The sequence below is a fragment of the Diceros bicornis genome, chromosome 7 (assembly GCF_020826845.1).
Source record: "Diceros bicornis minor isolate mBicDic1 chromosome 7, mDicBic1.mat.cur, whole genome shotgun sequence".
Taxonomy (NCBI): Eukaryota; Metazoa; Chordata; class Mammalia; order Perissodactyla; family Rhinocerotidae; genus Diceros; species Diceros bicornis.
The window spans coordinates 34,329,231-34,352,200 of NC_080746.1; the positions used below are offsets into that span (position 1 = coordinate 34,329,231).

Below are 22,970 nucleotides of genomic sequence, written 5' to 3' on the forward strand. Positions count from 1 at the left end.
ATATTTTTAAACACTCTGTACTGAATGCTGGCTGCAATTAGCTTCTTGTATATATTTAGGAGTGAATTACATTAATATTATATTAATGCAATCAATATCTGTTTTTAAGGTCTGTTAATGATGGTCATGTTTTCGTCATCCTTTGACTTTTTTTTTAAATGAGCCCTTCTCTTCAAAGGCTTTTATAGCTAAGTTACACAAGATATCTTTGAAAATAGATTAATAACAGATAAACATCTCAGAGATGACAAATGTGTGACAGTAGCTAGTGTCTGAATATAGATGCCACTCACTTAGCAGAAATCTCATTAATTTTATGCTTAGCTGTAATGATTCAGTGTCAGATGAGCAGGAATCTGGAAAGTCCCCCTCCTCTACTCTCCCCGTGATAGTGCTATTATATAGGATCACTAAAATAAATATTTTATTTGAAAATAGACAATCACGGGCCGGCCTGTGGCTTAGCAGTTAAGTGCATGCGCTCCACTACTGGCGGCCTGGGTTCGGATCCCGGGCGCGCACCAATGCACCGCTTCTCTGGCCACGCCGAGGCCGCGTGCCACATACAGCAACTAGAAGGATGTGCAACTATGACGTACAACTATCTACTGGGGCTTTGGGGAAAAAAAGGAAAAAAAAAAAGGAGGAGGATTGGCAATAGATGTTAGCTGAGAGCCGGTCTTCCTCAGCAAAAAGACGAGGATTAGCATGGATGTTAGCTCAGGGCTGATCTTCCTCACAAAAAATAAATAAATAAATAAAATAAAAAACTGTTAAAAAAAATAGACAATCTCAAAGAATGGACACAGTCTCTTCATATCTTCATGGTGAGGACTGCTGAGCAAATGACAGAGCACAAAAGCCCCTAGCAGATGCCATGTTCTCATGAATTCAATCTATCCTCAATCAAAGGCTCGCCAGGATTGCTATTAGATTGCTCTCAGATCTACTTGTTCGGTTGACCTAACGTTCAGTTAGAAAAATTTTCTTCTCTGGAGAAGACTGACTTTTAAAGCTGAAGAGCAAATAAAAAATATACATCTCCTTGCAAACTCTAAAGCTATTATTGTTATGCTGGTGACATGAAACAAGGACCTAAGACTTCAAGTAATAGTTAAGCAATGTTACAGTCTTGAAATTTTTAAATTAACTGCAGTCATCTAGTTCAGCCCTATTATTTTTCAAGTGAGGAAGGAGTACTTGAGACAGGAAAACTCCTCCTCAAAAACAGAGTCCAAGGGTCCTCTTGCTTTGAGGGGAACAGGAGTTGAAGCAGAGGTTGGCTTTAGTCTTGACAACCAGTGGAGGGGTGTTTCCTGTTCAGAGCAAATTCTGACAAACTAATGTGCTAACAAACAGGAAGTCGTGTACTGACTTTCCGTGAAATTATTGCCCATTCTCTTTTTAGACAACAGCTAGTGGTGTCAGGCTTTAGAGTTCTTGTGGTGTGACTGTCCAGCCCTTCTTAAGGAATAATTCTTAAAAAACATCCTCCTAATGCTAAGACTGACTCCCCATGCAGAACAACTTTTCTGGCTCTTTCTCACCCAGACAGCGTCACGTTCTCTGCCTGATTCTGATACCTACTGATTCAACAAATATCCCTATAGTTATATGTTATTTTTTACATTTTAAATCTATTGTTTGTTTTTATTTTTATTTGGCTTTGGGCACTTTTCTGCTATTTTTCCTCACATAGAAGTTTTAAGTGAAAAATTAAACCTGTTGGGATTTAAAACATTAAACAGGTATTTGCTTTAAATTGTTTAAAACCAAAATGAATAATCTGATACCAACTATGCCATGGTATCTTAAGTCAGTTCTCTTCTTAAGCCCATAAATATTGCTTGGAGACAGACACTATTTACTTCTAAAGATGTAGAAATATGCTACAAAAAAAAGGAAAGCAGGCATGGCAATCACTCATGGGAGCAAAGTCCTGATCATGCCTTTCTAATACCGAGTGGAGAGGAGATTCAGCTACTGTCTGGAAGATTAGACTAATGCAGAGAAACAAACTCAATAATTCAGGTGGCAAAGAGTATTTTTTATTTTTATCATGTAGTTTAATTATATGCAACCAACCATCCAGTACAAGGATCATTTTGCATAGACCCAATTTAAAAGACCATATACAAATAACAACAAAACCTTTCATTAAAAAGTAGTAGTCAATAATGTGAGTAGATTTTCTGAATTAATCACATATTAAAACCTATTAGTAACTGGTTGCTGAGGTTTTCATCTTTAGAATAGAATTATGAAGAATCCTGGTATACCCTTATTTAGGAAGTATGGTGTTATTGGGAGTATATTTATTTTTACACAAGAAAATGTCTCCTGACATACTCTTAGCATGCTGGGCTGGCAAACTTCATATAGCATTGCGTCTTTCCTTCTTTACCTTCTCCTCAGATACTTCCTTACCATCATTATGTTCCTCATGAAGTCTAGAGGGTGTTCTTAGATTTCTTTCGTATTCACTAAACTAGTTTAAATGACTTTTTCCTACTGTTCTCAATCCCATGAGAAGAACTAACTCTTTTTTACCAGGTACAGTTAAAGATGAAAATGAGAGACAAACAGTTCTAATTTTTTTTTTCAAAAACAACTTTGTTTTCAATTAATTTGGTAAAGCTCATCCTTTATTATATCTATCCATCTATCATATCATTATCTTTATTATCTATCATCTATCTGTCTGTCTACCTATCATCTATCTATCTATCTATCTATCTATCTATCATCATTTATGTAACCCTGTCTCTCAGAATGAAATTCTTTTCCCTCCTCACATGGCCTACTTAGGACCTATTTAGACTTCCAGTTTCAAATCTCTTTGCTCAAATTTCATTTCCTTGGAGGAGACTTCTCTGACTGCCCTGCCTAGGCAAAATCACTCGATTATATGCATTCAAAGTACCATGTAACTCTCACTCTGGTTGAAATCACAGTTGAAGCTTTCTACTTATTTATGTGACTTTTTATTAATGGTGGCTTTCCTCTTTGGATTTTAGGTACGGGGGGCTGGAATTGTGCTTGTAATTTGCTCACTATTGTATTCCCAGTGCGAGTACAGTTCTTGACACAAACTGTGTTATCAGAATAGATTTGTGATAAATGATTGCATAAATAATTTTTATTAACTTAACAGGCTAGCATAGCTGTTGAATTACTTTTGTACACATTTTCACCTTTGACCAATCAAAATATGAGAAAGAATAATACATCTTTACAAAATCACAGCACTGTTCTGGAAAAACTCTTACCATATATTAAAAAATAAGATTCTAATTATGTTACATTCTCATCTTTGTTACATGCTATTAATTAGATGCTCATCTGATCACACCGAGTTTCTAAACGACAGCAACAAAAAACAGGCTATTAGTGTCTCTCAGACTTGGATGAACAATGAAATCTCTGGCATGATTGTAAAAAAAAAAAAAAAAAAAAAGTGCATTCCAGGGCTATACTCAATAGCTACTGAATTTCAATTTCTGTGACTGGAGCCTCAAAATCATATTTTGTACGAGATGCCTAGGAAATTTTTATGCACCCTATATTTCAAGAAAAACTGGTCTAAAGAAAGGAGATTTGGATAAAGAGTCAGAAGAATCTTATTCCAGTTCTGACTTGTATGTAAGAGATTTCTGTAAGTTTCTGAACCCTGGGCAAGCTTCCGAACTTCGTTGAGTCTCAATTTCCTTACATTTTATAAAGGGGATGATATATCAATCTTATATCATTATTGTGAAGATTACATGGGGTAATGTATGTAAAAATTACTTTGTAAATAGCTACACTAGCTCTGGCTAGGCCTCTCAGTAACTCAGTAACTTTGACAATGTCATATGATCTCACAATGTTTCATTTTTTACTGATAAAAATAAGAACCTATGAGCCACATTTGGTTTTATCAAAATAAATAAGGATAGATGTCAAAATGATTTGAAAAAGAAAAAAATGTATTGTTATTGGTAGATTCAATAAACACTCTGTATCTTCTGGGAAGCTTATAATGTAAAATGGAAAAAAAGTATAATGCTGAAATGATAATGATTTAATGCCCACCTATCAGGTAGAAGGTTTCATGCCAGATGATACTTACTTTCTCTCTAATCTTTACAGCACATCTGGTATTGAGACCTTCTTTCCACAAATGAGAAGACTGAGTCTCAGAAAGTCCAGGTGACTCACTCAAGGTCACACAATATTCCAATAGTGGATCTGTGGGTTCAAGTCTGGTTCTTAGTTGCATATGTATCTGAGTTTTAACTCCATGCTATTCATTACTGCACAACACTACTTCACATAATTCAGCGTATACAGAAAATGTAGATTTCAGAAGATTAAAAATTATTATGAGCTGGGGCAAAAAATTTTTTTATTGATGAAAATGGATTTAGAGGTAGAAAATGTATGCTAGAGATGAAGTGAACTTTGTAGTTGACTCCGTAATATTTGTTCCACCTGTCCCAAGGTGGCATAGGGAATTAACTCCTCATTATATGAGTGGCCCTGATTAGTCTATGCCCTTCTTGGCAATCTCTCCTGCCTCTGCTAGTGATTGGTTCAGGAAGCTAGGTCTAAGCCCATCAGATCATGGCAATCTTCCTACGATAGGTGCTGGTTCAGGAGTAAGCACATGGTCTAAACTGGCAAAACCAGATGAAGGGATGGACATTTATAGAGATATGCTAGTTCTTTCTCCTGTTGTATATGAACAAGAAAGCATTTAGCCTCTACTGTTCTTGGTAGTCAGCCTATGACTACAATGAGCTGTAGGGTAAGGCTAACGTTGTAGAGGACAGAGTGAAGAGACGGAACCAACTTGGGTCCTTGCAAAAAACTTGAGACATCAAATCAACCAATTAAAAAAATCTAGTTTCCTGTCAAGAGAGCCAACAAATTTCCTTATTATTTAATCCTATTTGAGTTAGGCTTTATATTACTTGCAACTGGGAACACTGTAGGATACAAATAATAGCTGAGAACTCCCTTCATTTATGAAGGATTAAAACTGGAATAATTTCTCATCTGTGCCAAGACTGGTTATATTAGGATAAAGAGCCCAAAAAGAGGATCTCCAACAATATCTAATTACCCTTTGGAATTGAAAAATGACAAGTCAATTGGGAAAACTGACAGAACAGCTCGTGAACTAGAAGAAAACAGCCAGATAGGTAAACACACAATGCAATAAAATTATAAAAATGATTTAAAAATTTACCTATAGGAGAATGAAATAATCACATTTAGATAGAGACTTGAGACTTATTAAAGACATACTATTATAATCAATGTATTCCTATGACAATAAAGTTTAACAAAGTTTTGAGAATCAGAGAAAAATTTTAGAGCAAAATTGAAAAATCCCATTTTACAAAGTTACTATTAAATTTTCTATGTGGTTTTCATTGCTGCATCGATTTAAAAAAAAAAAGAAGCCTGGAAGGGTTGGAGAAACTACCCTGTGAGAACAAAAACAAAAAGCTAAACTTGACGTCTTTGAATGATGAAGGCTGACTAGATGCCATGAGACCCAGGTTCTCATGTAGGGGCTGCCATTTTCCAGAAGGGTGACTTAGGAATTCTCTTCATGTCTCCAGGACACAGAACGTTCTTTAGATACTGAGGCTGGAAGAATAGGTTTTTCAGTGAAGATTCCAAGAAAACAGTTCTTCTGGGCTAGTACTTAAAGACGGAATAGGTAACCTTTTTTTTTGGTGGCAAAAAGGATAAGTAAACAAATACACCAAAAGATTGGAAAATATAAGGCATTTTTGAAGAGAGGGAAAGCAAAAGAAAATTTAAGTTTGATCAGAGTAGCAGGAGTCTATAAAGGTGAGGAAAAAGAGGTTGAGGGAAGACCTTGAACACCAGGACAATAAGTTTGAACTTTGTTTTGTAGGTAGTGGAGAGCCAGGAAATGTTTTTAAATGGAAAGTTGACCAACACATTAGATGTTTTAAAGGAAGAGTGAAGAGTGGTAATGAGGGGGCCAGCCCCATAGCACAGTGGTTAAATTCGACACGCTCTGCTTGGGCAGCCTAGGGTTCGCGGGTTCAGATCCTGGGCATGGACCTACACCACTTGTCAACCATGCTGTGGCAGTGACCCACATACAAAATAGAGGAAGGTTGGCACAGATGTTAGCTCAGGGCTAATCTTGCTCAAGCAAAAACAGAGGAATATTGGTAACAGATGTTAGCTCAGAGCAAATCTTCCTCACCAAAAAAAAAAAAAAAAAAAGAGTGGGAATGAAATATTATTCCAGAATTTTATGCTTGGATAAATTGGAAGAAAAATGGTGGAATAAAGGGAAAACCTGGAGAAGGATCTCAGAATTTTTCTTTTCAATTTAGTGCAATTAATCTCAATTGAAATAAATTCTGATGATAACAGTCAAGTGCAGAGGTAAGAAGATGCTAGTTTGGAGCCTGAAGAGAGTTGAAAAGGTCTAGAATAGTCATTGTGAACAATGGGATGGGGAATCAATAACAGTTGAACAGTAATATTGCTAAACAACATTGAGAACTTATATGAAGTGAAAAACATGATTTTAAAGAGGCTGAGTCAACATTGTTCCATTAGATTCTTTATGCCCTATGTTTGCTCATAACCAGAAACAGAGATGATTGAGTTTAAAAGCTGACATGATAGGTATCAAGGAAGTCATGAGCTTCAGGTAGAAATTGAATTAGATATAGCTGGTGACCATACAGATTAAGTGGAGTCCATGTGAAACTCAGGGAAAGACTCAATAATTGTGGAGAGGCATCTCTTGCAGTAGAATAAAGCTGTGGTCAAAGGTTTCATGTCCCAAGTTATAGATCAAGATATACGTGACAGTGCTCCCAGGACATAAGTTGGGGCCCCTACAGTTGCAAATAGGGCAAGATAATAAGGCGCTGGCTCTCATCTGGCCAATGTATCAATTGAGAGTTCAAAGACTCCTCTCTTGGAGATAAAATCTTAGTGGACACATAAACCTTTTCTTTAGCACTCCTATTTAATTTCTTTCTTACATACGCCATGTAGCCAGAATCCGGCATACAAATCATTCTTTGCTATTTATTTCCATTTACTTTTTAACATTTAGATCAACATGTAAGAATGGCTGTGTGTGTGTATACTGCAAAGAATAGGGTGGAGTGGAAGGTGAGATAAAGTCATGAGAAAATGCTGAAGGACTTATACAGATGGGAGTGCCAAGCTTCAAAGAACTGTTTTGTGATTGCAGCCATAGGAAATCCTTTCCCACCACACTACTCTCAAATATTTCTTCCTCTTATTTCACTGTGTCCATTTCTCTGCTTTATTGACGTTATATAACATGACAACATAGTTAATATTAAATGCCTATGATTATTGTTTATTCAATTAATACTCCATATGCTGTCCATTCTTTCCTATTTATCTGATTTTTAAAAATGTAGTTACTGTCTATGGGGGAAAAGATTACATATTCATTCATTCATACATTTAATAGTTTCCTCAACAACACTGAGGAAATATCTACTGTGTGCCAGACTCTGAGAATAAGGCAGTAAACCAGATAAGGAAGGTACCTGTCCTTGTGAGTTTTACTTTCTAGGGAAGAGAAGACAGTCAATGAACAAATGAATGAGATAACTTCAGATAGTAATAAATGCAATGAAGAAAATAAAGTGGAGTGAAAACTGGGTAGAGGAGAGGCAGGACACATTAGGTAAGGAGCTGAGAAATAAATGATAAGAAAGAGCCAACCAGCCACATAAATATTATGGGCAAGAGTTTTCCAGGCAGACAACATCAATGAAAAAATTCCTAAGTGTTGACGAATTTGGCATATTTGTGGAACAGAAAGGATGCTGATGTGGTTCAAGCAAAGTAAAGGAAGAAGATAGAGGAGGGTGATGATGTTGGAAAGGTCAGTAGGTGCTAGGTAGTAGAGAGATTTAGAGGCAATGGTATTGAATTTGGATTTTATTCTGAGTGTGATGGGAAGCCATTGGATAAATGAGAAAAGTCAAAGGAAAGAAGCCATTGAAAACCATAGAGCAAAAGTGCAATGGAAGCCCTAGGAAGCTGTAGGAAGATTTGGGGGAAAGTCTATTTAAATCATTAAAAATACATGAGTATTTTTTTTTGCAATAAGATTTTGGTAGCAAATATAAATTGTGATGATTCAGTAAATTACGTTTCCTGTGTTGTTTTATTGTGTCACTGTTGCTTTGTAGAAGCTGTCAGTGTGGTTTCAGTGACAGTGGTAGTCTCAGAGGATGCTGTGCATACTGGTCTCTTGCAATCTTATTGAGAGTGTGATTCTTCAGCTTCCATTGTAAGCAAACCCTCCCCCCCCCCAAAAAAAACAAAAAACAAAACACCAACCACACCACTTCTTCCCCACCCTAGTCTTATAAAATTGGAATTTGATGACATTTATTCTGGTAGGTATAATTTGTGAACATGTAGTTGTCATTGGAACTCTGACTCCTTTGGGTTAAATGGGGTAGACAGAGCTATGTGATTGGTTCAGACCAGTGAGTAGTGAGCTAAAAGGACTTGTGCCATTTTTGGCTGAAGCATTTAATTACCAATGTGAGACTTTCCACAACACTATGTTTAAAATGTCTGCTTAAAGAATTCTTGTGTTGTTTTTTAGAAAAATACAAGCACATCTTGGTCAATTATGACAAACTTCAGGTGAAAGGTAAATTAACCAACAATTCCAGGTAGTTAAGTAGGCATAAATATTTAATGTAGTTTTACATGAGTTGAAGTTGCACACACTGTATATATTCCAATATAAAAGTAATGCTGTCCATCCATCGAAGGTGATCTTTCTGAAATGGAAAATAGATATTTGAGGGTCTATTTACAAACTGGCAAGAATAATTAAAAATTATCAGCTTGTTTATTCAAAACCTCAAGCTACCCTGAAATTAATTTATTAAGCTGGTATTACATAAATTCTAAGAACAGATGAGTTAAAGAAATCCTGTAGGAAAATACCACATGGGGTGTTAAAATATGCAAGGTACCATGTTTCTGCAAAGCGTTCTATAAATCCAATATTGGGTGTATTGAATATGACTCACTACAACTCTGCAATGCAAATTAAGATAGAAAATAACGTATGACTAAATGGGACTTTTAAATTTGTTCAGTTTCACTATTCATTTATGAATAATTTATAGATATTCTTGTGACTTACTTTTCAAAATATATCACGAAGTGAGTTTGGAATTATTATTTCCAATGATGCATTAGGGTAGCACATTTATAAAGCCATTCTGTTTAAGACAGGTGTGCCCTTGACAATAGTATGGACTAAACTGTAAGTAGGGAACTTTCTTTAATATGTTTTTTTCTGAAGTGTAAATTAGCACTTATTCTCATTTATTTAGTTTTTCCTTCATGATTTTCTTTGATACCAGCAACATGTTCTACAAGATGTCTATTTGAGACTAGGGACAGATTTCATGGTCATGGAAATGAACAAACGTTGACAAACATGTATCTAATGACTAGGGTCATTAATTTCATATTTTAACTAACTGAGCAAATCAATAGTCCCCTAAGGACTTAAAAAAGAATGAGTATTACTCCCTAAGTGCTTAACTTATTGGGCAATGGTTGAGATATAACGGAGAAAGAACTGTTTTAGTGGTTTCTTGATGGCTGCTGGCTTGTACTCTGAGGATTTTTGTTATACAACTCTAAGAAGACATTTACCATTATGCAGTGGACCATGAGAGCTCGGCACAGACTGAAAGATGACTGCTGTCATATGGTGACAGCGAACTTGGTACAATCCCGACGCCACCATTTAATTCATTTGGAGAAATGGAGACAGTGGGCTCTTGCAGAAGCACTTAAATAGAGCAGTCCTGGAGGGTGGGTAATTTGTAACAGATGTTCCAATAATGGATGGATTACAGGGAGAGTGTCTGCAATGCAGACTATCATTCAGTAGGGTATGATCGACGCTGCTTATTAGCTTGACTTAACATTCTATGAGCTGAGGGTATAAGACAAATACGTGAACTTTGATTTACTGATACATGCAGATCAAGTGATAAAATATCTTTGAAACAGTGATTAGCTATTTCAAATGAAGTTTACTAATAACAATTCTATTTCTTGAGTTGGCACAAAAGAAATAATTACATGAACCAATAACCTCCTGAACACAACATGTCATTCAAACAGATTGTTTTATGCCATAGTTTTCTGTGATTAATGAGCACTTAAATTAACCAGATCAGAATGCTGACAAATGAGAAAGCGGACACTTTGGTATAGATGATTAACTTCTGTGGTTTACAAAAAATTTCCTTTGCTTGAAATTTTGTACTTTTGACCTAGAATGTTTTAAAATCTAAGACCTAATTCCAGGGGAATTTGAAAACCATTTATACCATTTGGTTTCAATTTTTTAAAATCTAAGTCTTTATTTCACAAGTGCTTCCAAATCCTTTAGTGTCCTTGGTGGTGTTTATAAAGGCTTGCTACTCTTTATTTTAATTTTTGCATTGCGTCATTGCCAACTAAACTGAAGTTTGGCAAAGTTCTATGTAAACATTCATAGAATGCATATTTATGTTTTAAAAATATTGAATACTGTGGTTTAAATCAATTTTATAATACATATTTGGTGCTCATTTTATGTGATATCAAGCTGGTGACTGTATATTAGAGATATAGATAGTGATGAATGTCACTGACATGAAAGTAGTACTCTTAGAACTATGACCTCGCTGTTGTAGCCTCATTTACACATCTTTCGTAGAATGAAATATATTTTGTGTATTTAACTTTTTTTTTTTTTTTACTCCGTCTTATCCTCTTAGTGACTGTGTAACTGTACTTAAAGCCCTTCAGCATCTATTTCACATATGGGAAATTCCCTTGCACACTAAGATTGCTATTGTATTTTGCTCAAGGATGGATTCCTTCACAATGGAATCTCAATGCATATAAATATGTGTTAATGTAAGCAACCCACTTCAGGAAAATGATGCAAGATTTCATTGGCTCAGTTAACCGAATATACTGAGATGGCCCTGATGATGTTTCACAGTTTATCCTGCTGAAAGTAAACTGGCAGAGAACACAATTAAGCCTATCAACACACCAATTTGACCCTGAAGGAGGAGACGCAGTCAAAATGCTCCCAATCACGTTTAGAATGTATTAGCAAATTGTAATTGAACAAGATGGGCAAAACAATCACAATATTATTGAATATTTCAGTCAATGGATAATCAGATAGAATCACCTGTTGGATAAATGTATACAATTTTCCTGCCCATCCATACCATGAAGAACAATGATTCATCTCCTTAATCTTAAAGATGAGGGAAATGAAAATTCTTCCTCCAGTTAAGAATATCAATAACAACGTCTACCATTTACTGAGAAGCATTCTACCATTTTAAATCTCATTTCATTCTCCTATTAAACCTGCAAATTAGATATTATTATCCCCATTTTACAAAAGAAGAATCCAAAAGAGGTAATATGATTTGCCTATGGTTATCCAGCTAGCATCAGAGTGAGATTCAAATCTGGGCCTGGGTTATTTTTATAATGCTACACTATATGGGCTGGGTAAACTGGTTACTATCACTGCCATTTTAAACAGCTTGCATCATTTTTAAATTGGGCTATTGAAGTTCAACTAATGTTTGCTGAGCACCAGCTATAAACTACGTCCAGTGCTAAGCACTCTGGTTGCCCAAAGATCTTGCTTTTCCAAATGCAGCACAAATACAGCAGACCTTTTTGCACATCTTGAATTTATGCAATTTATTTTCTCATTGCAATAAATAACCTTGCAACTGTCACTTTTATAGCTCAGCTTTTCAACACCTGTCCACTTTGAATCTTGTAGAGGTTATTTTCTATTTTAACAAACTGTTTTTATCAAGCTAGGAATTATTTTTTTTCCCTTTCCCCCTCAGTTTTTAGGTACCTCGGCAATGATCCAGAAATTTCCAAAGGTAAAATCTACTGATACACTCAGTCAACAACAAAGGGTAAAGACCCATGCCAATCTTTACATATAATGTGTCAAATTAGATTTTCTCCATACATACTAAACAATAAGGTCTACACACTTTAGTTTTGAAAAATGAAAAAGGGAAACATCTATTTGAAAGATTTTGACCAAGAATGACTCACTTCTGTTTTTTTTTGTCTTGGCATGAACTGACGTCATCTGGTGTTCAGTTTTTTCCCTACTCTTTCACCTCAGTTGCTCTAACTCATTAGAGAGCTAATTGCCTTTGCAAGTCCAAATTAAGGAGTACTTAGTGAAATGGAGACATTACCTTTGCCAGGTGTTTGGGAGGACAAAATTCAATCTTCGGTAAAAGTCAGCAAAAGTTTCTTCTGATCAATGCTAGCCTCCTCTCTGTTCAATCTGCATGGATTTTGTGTTGTTCAATGAAAAATCATTCAGAGACCAGGCTACATGTTGTATGGTGTTACAAAATCAAGAAAAGAATTAAGAATCGAGTATTTTGGAACATAGACTGAAATAAAACAAGATTTTGGGATAGAGACTAAAGTGGTCTTACCAATTTTCCATTGTCTTCCTTGGAGATGTGACCAGTCATTGGGTTGACATTCAGCAGAACTTTTGCTTGGAACTTGGGTTCTTGGTGACCACATTTGGATTCTCAAAAAAGGGCCATGTAGTATGTATACATCCTACAAGACTGTGTATTCTAGGCTTCATATGAAAACAAATTACTACTCAGTATTCAAAAGACATGCTAAAACAATCTAGGTAACAGTCACAGAAAACAGAATGTATTTAGGAAAATTAAAAGGTCAGGTTTTAGAAAGGATTGGTGGTTGATTTAGGCTGTGTCTATACAAACTATATGAAAAGTGAGTAGGTAGGATGATTTTTCCAAACAATTAAAACAAACAAATGAACAGACAGATAAAATGTATTTCCAATAATTTGCCTAAGTAAATATTGGTGAGTTTAAGGATATTCTTCTGAATATCAAAGACCATTTTTTGTTTTGTGTTGTTTTGTTTTCATAACTCTTATCACAATTCATCCATAAGTAGGTAGGAAACAATGAGTATCAAGGGTTTGAAAGAATAGCAGCAGTAGTTGGAATGAAGGTCAGATGCTTTTTAAAGGAATTGGGAGTTTTGTCCTTGTCTCATAATTATGAAGATCAGAAGAAAGTTTAAATTGAGAGAAAGAGAAGAGGTTACGCAGAAAGAGGTCTATTATTTATTGATGCTTAACATTCCTGGTGGTATTTTGTCCAGAAGTGATTCCATTCTATCAAAATCTACAGTGTCTAGGTAAGAAGTCCCACAAGATGTCCTGAGAAAATAGTCATTAGAATTTGATATTTTATATGATTGGCAAGACATGGGGGTCAGAAGAAGTTCAGACTTGTCAGTACGGTTAGTGATCATTTGGACCGAGATATAAGATAGAAAGTGTTGATTAATAATGTTGAGTCTCCTGGTCATGTGGTCAAAGATTAGGTACTTGAGAGGATTAGAGAAAGTGAGGCCTATCCTTAGAGGCAGATGGGAGTGGCTATCTTCTGTTCTCCTTCTTGGCTTAGTAAAGGACTACATGTTCTTTAATCCAGCCCATATATCATCTGCTTGATAAAAATTCTCTGACTTCTAGGCAGAGCTTGTCACTGTATCCCCTTGTTTCTTATAGCCCTCACTTCCTTCCTTTCTTCCTTCCTTCCTTCCTTTCTCTTCCTCCCTCCCTTCTTCCCTCCCTCCCTCCCTTCCTTCCTTCCTTCTTCTTTGCCGTTCCCTTCCCTTCTCTTTCTTCCCTCCTTCCTTCTACAAATATTTATTAATATTTGTCAGGAACTATAGTGTGCCAGGAACTAAGTAGGTTCAGGGGATACAATGATGAATAAAATAGAAACAGTCTGGCAATTGATGATGGAAGGCAGTTGAGTAATTTAAAATGCTTGCTTTGAAGTTAGTCTGCCTGGACTCTACTTACTATTCTTCTGCTTATTAGGGTGACATTGGACAAGTCCTAAACCTCTCTGAGCCTTATCTGCAAATTGAAACTAAAAATAGTACCCCTCTCATGTCATTTTTATATGATATTCTAAATGGACAAGGTGAAATAATTGATATGGAGTCTTTAGCTCAGTGCCTTGAATATAGGAAGAACTTAATAAATGTTAGCTGTTTTTATTATTGGTAATGGAGCTTACAATCAGAGAGCAAAATGTGCTGCTCATACATCTGTAACGGCACTACTTATATTATATTGTAAAAAGATGTGTTCCTCCATGGCAGGAACATAAGTTGTTCACGGTTAGCTGGTTTTTAGCACAGTGCCTGCCACGTATTATGTGGTCTACAAATGTTTGATGAATAAGTATTGAATGAATGAATGAAGGGTGAGTGAGGTTAAAGTTAAGCAATCTGCCCAAAGTCATAGACCTAGTAAGACTTGTGGGGATGTGAAATGGTCTGACTTAAAGCCTATGCTTTTCTTAAGATACTGCGCACTACCTTTCATACATTATCTCTTGTCAATATCTCCATCTGCTGTAATGTGGTTATTACACCCATCATTCCACTGAATTTGCCCTTGCCAAGGTCATCAATTACTTTCAAATTGCTCAATCCAGTGGTGTATATTTGTTCTTATTTTACTTGCATTTGACATTGTTGCCTACTTTCTCCTCCCTGAAATTCTGTTTGTCCCTATGACTTGATTTCCTTGGCTTTCCTCCTAGTATCTCTCTGTCTTTGGCAGCTACTTCCCAATCTCCTTTGTAGATTCCTTCTCCTCTTCAACATTAGTGTTTCTGGAGGTTCTATCTTGAGCCTTTTTCCATTTTCCTTCTTCACACACTAATTTCATTTCCATCTGATCGTGCTCAAATCTACATCATAACTCCAATGTTTCTCTTCTGAGCTCCATAGCCACAAATCTATTTGATTTCTGGATATTTCTCTCTTGAGAGCCTTATCTTAAAAGTTATTCCTTTACCCCCAATGCACTTCTCTCCTTATCTTCCAGATTACATGAAAAGCATAATCATTCTTCATTAGGGTGACCACACAATTTATCATCTAAACCAGGACAATTTTGAGAATGAAGGGGCCTCATTAATAATTACTCTGGCACTCCAAGTATAACCTGAAACTGTCTTGGTCTAACCAGAATGTATGGTTTCCCTCCCATTGACCACTCAATTAAGCATTACAACTGGCATTGATCCTTGCCTCCTCTTTCCCATTTTTCATAGCCAGCGAGCCACCAAGTTCAGTAGATTCTGTCTCCTTCTTATTTTTTGAATATGAACATTTCTTTCCATCTCCATTTTCATTGCTTTTTTTTCAAACTCTTCATTTTTCTTGTCAGGATTACTGCTATGGCCTCCCATTTGGTCTACTAGCAAGTCACCAGTCTCATTCTCCTCTAAAACACCCTCTGCAGTTTTCAGAATGATCTTCTTAGAGTGCATATCTAATCACGTCCCTTTCGTGCTTTGGTCCTTTGATGGATACCCATAAATTTTAGCATGAAAATTAAGCTCTTTCCCATGGCATTAGAAGGTACTTATACCCAATTCCATCTCACCACTTCTCCCCCTTGCACGCTAGCACTGTCCTGGCACATAGTAGGCACTCACTAAGCAATGAATGAAATCAGCTTTTAAAATATAACCCCACACACCAATAACTTATCTCAACAAGTTTACATAAATGTGAAGTGATAGTAAATGTCATTTTTATATCAGGATGGATGTGTAAGTAAAATAAGTCTGTGGGATAAAATACATAGTGAAATGTGATCACCCTACAATTTGTGACTCAAAAATATATATAACATAAAATCCAGTTGATTAGAATTTTTCTCAAAATGGAAGAGTTAAGTCAAAGTACTTGTTTGAAAATAGCAAATTGTTCCCATCAGGAAACCTGAGAAAGTCTGTCAATTGACTAAAATATCAGTGCCTAAAAGAAAACATGGCTTCTAGCAGGCACTCAATATTTGTGGAGTGAATAAAATACGAGAAATTTAGTCTCCATCAATTGGTTGTCGGTATACAATGACTATTCCTTTGTTTTTTATTTGCAGATGCATACACACATAGATACAGAGAGATATATATTGCTTCAATCATTTTGGCCAGTCAGGTCACTTCAGTCAACTATCATTTCAATGATCCAATGATCCATTCTCTGCACGGTGTGGTGCAGAGAATCCACACGATTGACCAAAAAATGTTACCTTTTAGTCAGTTGTTAAAGAGTTCCAGAGATTATCAAACAACTATATGAAAAGTATAAGAGAAAAGAAAAGAAAAGAAACTAAATTGTTATTCAGTATCTAAAAGAAATTTTGTAGATGTCAATCAAACTAGTTAATGTAGAAAAAAGTCTAAGCTAGGAAAGCAAGGGATTGGTATAAGTTATTTAAATAATCTTATCCAATAGTAGTGATACTAATGATCTAAAATTTCCACAATGATGCAGGGGATTCCAATAAAGCACTGTATGAATGAGATTAGATTTTCTTAAAGAGGGAGGACATTTTATATCTCTATTTTAAAGATTTTTTTTTAATATTGTAAAAGCAAATATATTAACTGAATAACTTCTATTCTGCTCTAAAACATAAAACATTTGCAAATTTACTTACTATTAATATTAATTAAGGTTAAAATTACACTGAAAACATTTGTCATTGTCCTTTGATCCCCAAATACCAGCATATTGGCAAATCTGGCTTTGCTTTTTGTGACTACTGGCTCTTTTTCCTTTTCACTAAAGACTCTTTTGAGTTCCAGACATTACTCCACTCTATGAAAACTTGTGCAGTCTCCTTGTGTAAGTTACTTCATATCAGATCAATGGTGGGAAAGAAAAACTAAGCAAATTCCATCTTCCAAAAGATATTCCTGTCAAATATTTGTGCATTTCAAAGATTGGACACTTTCTGAAGTTGGCAGATGCTAAAGATAGACATTTATATCAATTTGGCATCTATAGGGTTCACAAGGCTAGTGGTGTGAGAGATATAAAGATAGAACACATTAATACTGCTTTAATTCTCAAATCAACAAATATTAGAAATATGTTTAAGGTTTACACTGAGCTTGAGTTTCCCTTTGTATTTGGGAAAAGGGTAGTACTTGCATTCTTCCAACGGCAAAAGGCAGAAAATTCTCAAACTTCTCTCTCTTGCTGGTGAGAATCACTGAAAATTACAGCTTGGAGAGAATTTGGAGAGTATTTAATCAAAAGTTCTTAATTGGTATCCATCAGGTAGTAACTGGTAGCTTTAGATTATTTTCAACTATTTGAAAACAAAATAAAACAAAACAAAACAGATAACACTTCACAACTACCTAAAATGCAAACTCTTTTCGCTGTTGGTTGGAATTAAGTTACCTGGTTTAAGTAATTAAGTAACACCAGCCACCTCATGAGGATAAGAGGTTTTGGTGGGAATTAAAATAGAAATGTGAATTAATGATTACTTCAATACAATAAAGAAAATCTTTCAAAACGTAAGCGTCAGGGAGTAGAATAATAAAAAAGACCTTTTGCGTAAAAAGCTGGTAAAACCTCTCAGGGTTTTAACATATGTGTGAAATATGCTAATTTTACAGAGGAGAAAACTGAAATTTAGACAACTTTGTTGTAATCGATCCCTTTCCCTTATTGAAGTCCTTTTGTGCATGTAGATTGATGCATAATTTAATAGCTGTGCAGGGCTGGTCTCATGGGTGTGTTACCTGTGTAGTCACAGAGCCCCTACCTTAGAAGGTCCCCATACTTGGATTAATGTTTTGCTGTCACTGTCTTGAAATTCTTATCCAGTTTTGACCAAAGGGGCTCTGCATTTTCTTTTTGCACGAGGTCCCACATATTATGTAGCCAGTCTTATAGCTATGCTTATGTTTTTTCCTGATATTACATTATTTCCCCTACAAGACTGAAAGTTATCCAGGGAGCTTTCTTCTTTGGTGTTTCTCACCCCACTCCCAAAGGTGCCTCTCACACTAGTGGACTAGTGGACGTAGGGCCACACAGAGGGCTGAGACTTTGGCGTCTTCACCTTTTGATTCCAAATGCCAAGCCCAGTGCTTGATATAGAGCAGGGGTCGAATGAATGGCTGAGTGAATAAATGAATAGCAAATTATCAACAAATACCTGCTGACTTCTTTAACTGACAAAACACTCGAACTTTTAATAGTTTTAGATTTGCAGTGAAAAGTGACTAGGTGGATTGGGAGAGATTAAAGGTAAAATATTCAAGGAAAAAAATCTTTCTTGGAAAGAATAATGGAATTGACTTGATGGATAGTTTAGAGCAAGTAAGACTGAAAGACAGGTTGAATTCCAAGTTGAACAAGAAGTGGTGGGTGGGAGGAGGAATGAATGGTTAAAAGCAGTTAGATGTCTTTCAACAGGTTACATACTGAGGTGGAGTCTTTCTTCTCGTATTCAACTCAATATACATCAGCTTCATCTTGTAAGTTGTAATTCCAGAAATGAAAATTGTCTAAGTTTGGGGAAAGGAGGGCATACAGGCTGTGCATTTAGAAGGAACCAAGAGATTATTGATTTTTCTTTGACCATCCCAAGAGTTCCTTGATCTACTGTTATGCATTAAGAAGCACAGCAATACAAATAAAAAAACTTTTATGAAGAACTGAATTTTTTATTGTTTCCTCTGCCTCTGTGCAGAATAGACGGAACTCATGCTTTGGTTCCCAGTTACCTTAGCTTACCTAAACACATTTATTCTTTAAACCATGATAGTCTCCTATCCTTATATTTGCTTTGGGAAACATATTTCTAACATGCATTTTTATAAAATAAAATAACAAAAAACTTACACTCCTTTCTCTGGAGTCTTTTATATTGTGTTCTATCACTTCTCCTGTTGCTTGGGAAAATCAGTTCTTTACAAACTATATATCCCCCTTGGTGAGGTTATCTCTTAATGGTCTATCTCCTTTACCCTGGATAAAATAATATAGTTTTATCCATCTCTAAAGAGGTTCCCTATAGCATTGTCTAGCCTTACTTTCCTTATTGTTGCTACATCACACTTGAATAAGTGACTTAAATTGTGCACAGATGTCCAGGTGTGGCTTTAATTTCCTTTTATTCCAGCAAAATAATTTCTTTTAACATATTCATTACTTCTACTATGTTTCTCCAAATTATGCATGGTGCTGTTATAATGCTGGTTCATTGAATATTAAGTGTGTGAGAGCAGCGATTTTATGCTTCAGATGATTATTTATGGGAAAATTCAATTTTTAGAGGATGATAATAATGGTGGAATAGAGGTGGTGAATAATAGCATTGAAATTCACAAGCGAAATAAAGCAACAGTAGAAAAAAGCATTTGGGGGAAAAGATAGTTTTAAAGTAGTGAAGGAGAAGAGAAGCAGGGAGCATTTCTTGTCAGGAATACTCAGATTCTAAACAGGCAATAGTGGGCTCCAATTTAGTGTGCTTGTGGGTACAGGTATAGAAGTGCAAGATTTGCTGAGATGCACAAAAGAATTTTGTAGACTATCTGGAATGGGAAAGGACAAGATAAAAAAGTAGCTTCCATCAATCTAGGAGAATATAGATTTTTAGCCCCTTAAATCTCCACTGGAAGTAGAATTGCAGGGTTATAAAAACATATTCCTTGCTACCCAAGAATGTTCCTCATGCTCAACATTGAGCAAAGAGAACTGCTGAGACAATTCAATGGTGGTATTCTATAAGCAGATGGCTGGTGGAATTGTCTTTACTGTTCCCATTTTTATGTGACACACACTTGAATAAGAGGGCCTTATGGATTCTGCTGTTGGAATTGTAGCCTTCACTGGAAAAACTCCATCTAGAGTGCTCATCTTTGAGCCTGTACAGTCAGAAAGCCCCGCATTTACAAACCAACAAATGGAGGAGTGGGAGAAGGAAGAATGGCAGGGTAAAACTATTTTGACTTTGATTTCACAAGCCAACATTAAAAACAGAAATGTTCAAGCATCCAAGTTCCTTCAATTACCCAGAGCTGTCAACTTAAAAAAATAATAGTAAAAATAAAAAAGAAAACCAGAACCATTAGTTCAATTTTTAAATCTAAGACCAACCAGACAGAAGAAGCAAGCTATTTTTACTAATTTTAGAAAAGTAATGCAAATATGTAATAGAAAATTGGTGACTTGATCAAACTCACTTCAAATGAAAGCTTGAGCTGAATGTTACATGAATATTCAGACAATAGCAACCTGTTTGAAATTGCTATTGAGTATAATTCCAAAATTTATGCATTTTATCACCTCCTAGGCATAAAGCCAAAGGTGAAAAGAGCAGAACATGAAAAGGCTGAACTTGAATTATGTTCTAAATCTTGTTGAGTTTAATTTTACTTACAAAGCAGAAAGTTAGTTTGCCAGTTAAATTTGCCCCTCACAGCCCTGTAAAAATACCTACTTTCTTGTCATCAGCCTCCAAATTGTGTTATTCATTTGGAAAGCTTCAATTTTAGGAGCATCATTCTAAATTACTAGGCAAGTGCTACACATAATAATAAATAATAAATACACATAATCTAAAACAGACCGTAGCAAGAGAAGAAAGCAATTTTCTATAAATTTGACTGCAGTGTGGGTTTGCAGTTCCATGAGCCTTGTAACTTCAAAAGGCATAAAGGAGAATTTTTAGCTAAAAGGAATATCATGAGAGAATGAGCACTTTAAAAAGTTGATTTTTTTAAATAGGGTAATACAGATATACATTCTAGATATAAATTTGGAGAAAAGTTCAAATAACCTTCTGAACAGAAACAAACACACAAGAAATGAACAAGCTGCCACTCACCCAGATACACACTTGTTTCAAAACATTTTACTCGGACCAATGATGGACGAACTACCAAAAATCAATAAACCTTTAATGATACGTACAACTAAAACAAAGAGGTGATGAAACTTACTATATGCCTCATATTTCCTGCTCAAGATTTTTATAATATTCATGAATATGAAAACATTCCAAGTGGTTAAAAGACATGTTAATCGAAAATAGATGTTTTTGCTATGGATTGTGTAATTTTTATTTGCAGAGATTGTGCAAGGGTCTTAGCATGCAATACTCACAACCACTCAAAATGTAATTGAGATCAAAAAGGGAAAGGCACTAGGTGGGATTCTGGTAATGTTCTAATTCTTGTCTTGAATGGTAGTTTCATGGTGTGTTCACTTGTGAGTTTTCATTGAGTTGTACACCTGTACACTTGTGATTTGTGAAATTTTCTGTAGGTGTATTGTATCTCAATAGAAAGCTAAAAGAAAAGAAAGAAAAAAAGGAAAGAAAAGAGAGAAAGAAAGAGTGAGAGAGAAAGAAAGAAAAAAGAAAATGCGTGCTAGAAGCTGCATTTCCCATACTGAGGAATAATGTACTAAAAGAAATTGGTGCTGTAGTCATTTACTTAATTCAAATAAGACATAGGTTTATAGGGTCACAGAATTTGGTGGCCTGGTTCATAGCTGGAAACCACTTAACTGTCATTTCTGCACAGAGAAACTGTGTTGACATTTTCAGACTTTAAAAAAATCCCTAGGGGTCACTTAGTTACAAATGCCACCATATTACGCACACAGTTTTCCTGTTTTTGGAAGCAGAATTTAGAAGTTAGTGGAGGAAAAAATAATGCCTGGGGGTTCCGCTATCTTTGCATTTGAAAAACACATATACACACAAACAAATTTTACCTCTAGTCCCAAGGTCTTTGTGGCTCAACTGTTCAAAATTTCTGTTTGGCATTAAGTTGGTTAAACACTCAGTGACCACTTATTATTACAGGTGTTTTAGACCCTGAAGTTGGATCTGTAGGTTTTGTCTGTTACTAAGGAGCAGTTTTCCATGTAATCTTTTCAAAGGCAAAAGGTTAAGCAAAAATGACATATATTGTAAAACTGCAAGTAAAATGCACAGTACTGATGTGCTCAAAGTCCATGCATTTAAATTCCTTTGTATGATAATTTATGGTGATCATGTCTTCAGACTGCACTATTAGCATACTCACCCCTAACAAGAAGTTCTGCCTCATCTGACACACTGTCTGCTGTGGTCTGTACCCTGCAGCCATATCTCCCAGCATGCATCAGAAGGATGTTCCTGATCATTAAATCTGCAGAGGATGCTTGCTGAAAGAGGGATGAAGTGCCAGTTTAAAATGGTGCAAATCTGCCTAGTTCAAGGTGGTTTAAGGGGAACTTTGCATATTCAGTCAAAGGGCCCAAATTTGGCCTTACAATTTCTATGACAACAATTCAGATATCAAACATGCCCTATTTTAAGGAACACATGGAAGTTATGTTTTCAACAACTATTAATAAAGGATTTAAACATTTAATATTGCATATAATGATCTAGCAGCTACAATATTTAAGAAATATTTAAATATGCACAAATTCATATCTTTAAAAGTATAGGAAAAATAATCAGTGAGCAAAGATTACTGCTTTGCTATTCAGAAACAGGCCTATTTTTGTGGGAAGAAAATAGTATTGAAAGGAAGAGCAGCTTGTGGAAATTAATTATGAGAAGATAGCAGTCAAAAGATTATCTTGTGTGGCTTTATTAAATGGTTCCTTTTCTAAGTACACTGTGGGCAACAGTATGAGACAGTGCTAGGTGAGAGATTGCCGGTCCCAAAGCCATGTGTCTTTACTTAACAAAGATTTATTCCTTCCATAACTACCACCATCAGGGAGTAGAGTCAGCCTGAATCTCTGTTAATCAATGCAGTTACAAAACACAAAGGAGGTACAAATCTAGTTCTTCTTGGGGGCAAGATGATTAGAACATTGTTGAAGAAACAACTGTAGTTAGGAGATCAATAAGTACCAGGGAGAATATCTTTTAGATGTCTTGGTTCATGGGATCAGTGATGATCTTACACTTTAGAATGACTGAGACAGACCTT

At 35.6% G+C, this 22,970-nt stretch overlaps 1 protein-coding gene across 4 annotated transcripts in view; it reads right to left on the reverse strand.

Moving 5' to 3' along the window:
- Positions 1–22,970, reverse strand: part of CNTN5 (contactin 5) — an 812,742-nt gene that overhangs the window by 73,323 nt on the left and 716,449 nt on the right. For all 4 annotated transcript variants that reach the window (XM_058545360.1, XM_058545362.1, XM_058545361.1 and 1 more), the window contains one exon: positions 22,068–22,188. In XM_058545360.1, the coding sequence (XP_058401343.1) occupies positions 22,068–22,188 (121 nt within the window). The remainder of the gene's footprint in view (positions 1–22,067; positions 22,189–22,970) is intronic.